Here is a 6,425-nt window from a genome sequence, read left to right as displayed (position 1 = left end):
TTATAATTTCGAAAAGCAGTTTTAAGTTTGGACGAAATTGGCAGTTCCTGAAAAGGCATTTTTTTATAGCACGTGATAACAGATCTCATCAGTGTTTAACTGCTCCTAATTCACTGTAATGGTGAACCCTAATTACAGGTCTAAGGTTTATTGCACATTAGTGGCGTGATGCTGAACACATAACACCTCTTTTAATGGTCGCACTGATGTGTTTCAAAGTGAATGAGTGAATTTGTAAACCGTGTTTGATGGCGGTGCTATTCATTCTCCACGTTTTTTACCTTAATGATTTTTAACTCATTCACTGCCTTTGACAAGTATACTTGTCAATTGTATTTTTTAGAGCGGTGCTAAATGGGGACTAGTCTGACTATGCTCCACTGTAAATATCAAACTTGGAAACAACTTTACTGATGCCCAACCACCGGTAGATGACATCATTGCCCCATTTTATAGGAAATAAACACAGTTTCAGAGTCCATGGGAGAAATGGCTGTATTTTGGCAAACCTACATTTTTCTGCTGTCCATTATAAAAGAACGGGACGGGACAAAAAGTAGGGAGTCTATTCTGTTATTTGGTAGATTCGGTTTATATATAATTATTGAATGTAATATCACGTGAGTATTGGAAATGTAAAAATTTCTAGAATGACTGGCAGTGAATGAGTTTTAAAAACGTCCAACTTTCTTAACTCACGCATCTTTGAAGGCCGATGACAGAGCCTTAAAGTGAAGGAAAATGTTTTCCTATTAGCTAATTGAATGAGAGCGCAATGCGAGGCCGTGCCGCTCCATGACAGAGTCGCCTTTGTTGCGTCTATCCGCCGCTGTCACACACTTTAATTCGACTCTCTTTCTCCCTCATTGAAACCCTCCACAATGACATTCAATAAGGGCCGCCGAGTGAAAACCTGGTTATTTTTACATATTCTTCCAAACCTCCACCCCTCCCGCCCCCGACTCGGCAGGGGCCCGAGCAAAGGAATTAATCACTGCTCTTTAACAGAACTGCCTTCAGGCAATGACTTGTCCCTTTTTGTGCCTCGAAATGACACATTAACCCTAAATTGGTTTGCATACACTTAACATTCAGCTGTTAGGTCTGTAGCCATACAAAATAAAAAGTAAACATTTCAAATTATTGACAATTCCGAGTTTACGTCACAAGTCAAAATGGTGGTTTCATGCTCTATTCGAGGACGGTTTGAAGTCGGATTTGTGAAAGTCAAAGCGTTTGAGGCAAATGTAAACAACTGATTTGGATGAATTGTTTGTTGTTTTGGTTAACGCAGTCATTCTAAATAAACGTCACGTCAACATAACTCTTTGAGATCGGAATTGACACAATAGGAGTGATATATCCGATTTCCCACTTTTCATCGAATGCAACATTGCATCTTGGATCGTAATTTGATTTGGAAGGATTATTTTGATTTGAAAATGTGATAAAAAGTTGTAGCCTATGACTATTATAATTTATGCTAGTCACTAGGGATGTACCGATAAGGGCAATATCGTGATATCGTGATATTAAAACTTCCACAATATCGTCGTTGTCATGTTCACAATATTTAAAAGAAACACATCTGTTAAAAAAAAGTCAGGTTGATTTCCATTTGTGCAGTTCTAGCACCCTCTAGTGGCTAGTTTATTAGTGCGACTTAATTTTCATTAGGGATGTTTTGGCCTTCTATGTTTAAAATCTATGCTAATTGTCAGATGAAGGAGAACCTAATTTGCTTGTGAAGCTATCAATGTGTGCTTGCATGAGCAAGTAAGTGTCTCAATATTGTTATTAGAGATTGTAGGTGCTTTATATGCACTGCTGTTATATACACATATATATATATATATATATATATATATATATATATATATATATATATATACGTATATATATATATATATATATATATATATATATATATATATATATATATATATATATATATATATATATATATATAGTGCTTTTTTTAGTATGAGCTCTTTTTTTTTTTTTTTTTTACAATATTGTGATCTTATTTAACTCATTCACTGCCTGTGACAAGTATACTTGTCAATTGTATTTTTTACAGCGGAGATAAATGGGGACTAATCTGACTATGCTCCACAGTAAATATCAAAACTTGGAAACAACTTTACTGATGCCCAACCACCGGTAGCTGACATCATTGCCCCATTTTATACCAAATAAACACAGTTTAAGAGTCCATGGGAGAAATGGCTGTATTTTGGCAAACCTACATTTTTCTACTGTCAATTATAGAAGAACGGGACGGGACAAAAAGTAGGCAGTCTATTCTGTTATTTGGAAGATTCGGTTTATATATAATTATTGAACGTAATATCACATTGGTATTAAAAATTTTGAAATTTTCTGAAATGGCTGCCGGTGAATGAGTTTTAAATCGATATAAATATATGACCTTCATCTCGTGATAATATCGTATCGTGATGTTTGGATATCGTTACATCCCGACTAGTCAACATGGCAAAAACAATACAATACGTCATAGAAATGAAGCGTTGCATTGTGGAAATATCAGAAATACCCGGATGTTCAGAATTGTCAGTCGGTATCGCAATTTTTGCACCAATGCCCGACGAATCAGCTCTCTGAATGTGCCAATTTAAGACGTGTTTTATGATAAAATAAGAGCGATGCTAAAAGGCCGAATGGGGCAGTACCGCCTCTCGCGGCGTGGGTGGGGCTGACAAGAATAGACTACATTATGCAGTTCATTTAGTTAACAAGTGAAATAATGGGGAAGCGTGCAGTGGGAATGCCGAGAGAAAAGCACAAAACCCTATTGAGGACTCTCTGCCGCTTGCAGCGTAACCGTCACATGTCCGAAGCGGCTCCACGGCGCCTATTTAAGGAGCCCCCGGCGCGCCTTCAGCACCACTTCGCTGTCCACGCTTCCACGCGAGAGCACGCAGCCGCCTCCCAAATCCACGTTGCACGACTCGCCCGCGCGCCCGCAACCATGCCGAGGTCTTTTCTGGTGGATTCGTTGATTTTAAGAGAAGCCAACGACAAGGGAAGCGAGAACAGCCCGCCTCTCTTCCCCTACGCGGTGCACTCGCCCGGCCACCACCCGCACGGGCTGCCGGGCTCGTGCCACTCCAGGAAGGCCGGGCTGCTGTGCTTCTGCCCGCTGTGCATGGCCGCCTCCCAGCTGCATCCTTCCCCGCCCGCGCTGCCGCTCCTCAAAGCTTCCTTCCCGGCGGCTTTCGGCTCGCAGTACTGCCACACGGCTCTGTCCAGGCAGCACGCCTCGTCCAACAGCATCAACCTGGGCCACGGAGCCGCCATGTACCAGGCGGCCTACGCGGTGCCAGACCCGCGGCAGTACCACTGCATCTCCATCGGTGAGTCCGCAACTATGCAACACTTCTCTCCCACTTCCTTTCTTGACTACATGACGAATATTGGTTCATATTCGACAGAAAACAGCAACAGCAAACTTCAGAGCAGCAAGCGCATGCGCACGGCCTTCACCAGCACGCAACTTTTGGAGCTGGAGCGCGAGTTCACCTCCAACATGTACCTGTCCAGGCTGAGGCGCATCGAGATCGCCACCTACCTCAACCTGTCCGAGAAGCAGGTCAAGATCTGGTTCCAGAACCGCAGGGTGAAGCACAAAAAGGAGGGCAAGAGCGGAAGCGGCGGCCCGCGGACTGCCAACGGCGGCTGCAAATGCTCGTCGGCGGCCAGATGCTCGGAGGAAGAAGAGGACGACATGCCCGTGTCCCCTTCATCATTCTCCGAGAAGGATGATGTGGACTTGTCCGTCTCACCCTAAACTATCCGGACGATTTTTTATTTTTTTTTAAATGAGCCAAAAAGACTGTTCCACTTGTGTACATACAAAGAAAATATTTAATCAGGAATTTATCCTGAATTACTGTATAACTATGTATACATGTTGTACGTTTTGTATGTAGTTTTTTTTCTGAAAACGGTCAATTTGTTGTTGCCCATATTTGTAAAAGAAAATCCAAATGAAAAAAAAAAAAAAAAAAAAAGGGACATTTTGCCCTCTGTTTTTTGAGCTCGGTCTCAAATGTATTATTCAATGTAAAATTTATTTATTTATTTAAAAATGTTGAAATAAAAACAATATTTCTGAGCCGTACAAGTTGCGTAATTGTCTTGGTGGTCTTTTTGCGCGCGCGTAAACCTGAATGGAGTTTTTTTTTTTTGTGAGTCGACTAGCAATGCACTCGAACTGCAAATACAAATAAATATCACAACGATGCATATTTATGAATTATTACAATTAGTGTGCATCATTTTGATACAACGTGAAAGGCGTTTCTGCTTAACTTGGAGCTATAAGGCATGTTTTTTTTCGTCTTTATTGCATAAACATCCTTTTCTCCCTATAGACCTTTAAAGCAGATTTCACTACTTTGTGATCTTCGGATGTCTCGTGTGACTGCACGAGTTAATCGTCATCATTTCGCGTCCATGCATGCGCTTAAAAGATATCGATCTAGCATGAAATTCAATGAGGAGATGCGGCTTGGTGTCCATCGTTGTGTTTATTGTCGTCTTCATGAGCAGGTGGATTTGCGACTATAAAGAGAATAAATGCACTCAACTTTTGGGGTAATCTAGTTTTTATGGATGGAAAAATTGTGCTATTTGAGATTCATTGTGTGTTCTAAAATGTCATTATTTAAAAAAAATATATACATATTTTATAATATGTATTTTAATAAAGTCCGTATTTGTTCTCATAGCCTGTGCGCGTGTTTTCAATCCGCCTATTTTACGCACTGTTCCAACCGCGTTTTGCTTCACTGTTTAGCTCATAAACTGATCTGATCACACAGAATACACTTTAAATTATATCAGCCTCGTTTTAAAGACGTATATTTTTTTTGTAAAGGGTAAAAAAACAGCCTGAAAAGTGCACACAGAGCCTGCTGCCATTTGCATCAATGTCCCTTTTTGGATGTTTCGCTTTTAAACTTTCCTTTAATGGTTCACTTAAGCATTTTAACAAAACAGCAATATTTGCATTTGTTAAGATATGGGATTAGACTATTTTGTTAATTGCGTCATATAGCCCCCATTTTGCTCCAAAATGTGCTCTGTAAAGCAGCTTTTATCCATTCAATAGCCCTGGGGGAGCTTATACGCCCGCTGCTCCAAATGCTTCATTTATTTATTCTTAATTTTGTGCCGATCAATTCATTGAAGCAAAAAAAAAGGGACCATGCACGGTGTCTTTTTTTTTGGAAAAAGGAATAAAAGGCGATTGTGGAACGTAACCTCGACGGGGGCTGACGTGAGGGCTGGAGAGCCGCTTGAGTCAACAGGCGCCCATCGAGCAGACTCGCCCTCGTCTTTATCCCGGCTAATTTTTTATTTACGGCTTTTCTTTGACATGTCTCTTATCTATCAGATTAAAAAGAACGGCTTGTAACAAATCAGTCTGCCCGATTTACAACAGCATTAAAAGGGGACAAAAGGAGCAGGCAGTCAGTACCTGAGAGTCTGGTAGACGGGCGCGGCGCTGCAGCTGATTCGATGGTTTGGAAATACGCACGAAACAAAATACTTGAATCCTGAAAAAGAGCCTTTGTACGTTTCTTTAGAAATCAAGCAATTCTGCATGACAAAGGACAATTAATAAGCCGTCTTTTCACGACCAGCAGCTGGTTTCCCCGTCAAGGAAAGTTGGAAAAAATTCAGGCTGAATGCGCGCAAAAGCCCTTTGCGCGCAGACAGCAACCCAAGGTGACCCATTTGGCACAGTTAAAATAACCAAGCCGAGGTAAAAGCGGGGGGAACTGTCAAAAACATTTAAGCTGAAATATCTTGAAATTGCAAATCCCTTTATGTGGAGGGACGCTGCCGATGTGGGTTAGTGGTACAAAGGAGGTGGTTAAGTTGGAGAGGCTTTGCAAAACGGACACGTGGCTTCTCAATGAGAGCGTGCAGGCTTGCTTGTGCAGCCGCTGCACACTCGACTACTTTCAAACTTGTGCTGCAGCCCAGTAAATAATCTAAAGGGGGGCCATTATGCAAACCAAACAACTTTTAAGACTTTAGGTCTTTTTAAACACTTTTTTTTTTAGTTGTTTGTTCTCCTCATTTTAAATAGTTGCAAGGGCTTGCAACCCATTTAAAAAAAAAGGCTTTAATTAAGAACAATTATTATAATTAATCGATGATGTAGTCTAATTACATTTTTTATTTCAAGATAAATACTTTTTCCAAGTATTTACATTATATCAGAAATAACAATATAGGCTATATGCATAGCAAATTTTAATTTAATTTAAATAATAAATAATATTGTATATTTTAACACTTCTTTGCTCTTGTTTTCATCTTTTTTTAGGCGTAATCCACGCATTTTCACTTTTTTTTTATTTTTTTTTTTTTATTTTTTAAATTGTGTT

General features: G+C 40.1%; 1 protein-coding gene across 1 annotated transcript; it reads left to right on the top strand.

The window, feature by feature from the left end:
* Nucleotides 1-2,890: 2,890 nt before the first annotated feature.
* gsx1 (GS homeobox 1) lies at nt 2,891-3,832 on the top strand. Its single transcript, XM_077505340.1, has 2 exons — nt 2,891-3,377; nt 3,456-3,832. Exons 1-2 carry the CDS (start codon nt 2,993-2,995, stop codon nt 3,809-3,811), a joined length of 741 nt encoding a protein of 246 aa, XP_077361466.1. The 5' UTR covers nt 2,891-2,992; the 3' UTR covers nt 3,812-3,832.
* The last annotated feature ends 2,593 nt before the right edge of the window (nt 3,833-6,425 follow it).

The sequence above is a fragment of the Festucalex cinctus genome, chromosome 18 (genome assembly GCF_051991245.1).
Source record: "Festucalex cinctus isolate MCC-2025b chromosome 18, RoL_Fcin_1.0, whole genome shotgun sequence".
In the NCBI taxonomy this organism is placed as follows: Eukaryota; Metazoa; Chordata; class Actinopteri; order Syngnathiformes; family Syngnathidae; genus Festucalex; species Festucalex cinctus.
Note: the sequence above shows the minus strand (reverse complement) of the source record. Positions and strands in the feature narration are given on the sequence as shown.

Coding starts and splice junctions, on each gene's coding strand:
- gsx1 (XM_077505340.1), top strand. CDS start 2,993: ATGCCGAGGTCTTTTCTGGTGGATTCGTTGATTTTAAGAGAAGCCAAC. Junction 3,378..3,455: donor GTACCACTGCATCTCCATCG/GTGAGTCCGCAA, acceptor CATATTCGACAG/AAAACAGCAACAGCAAACTT.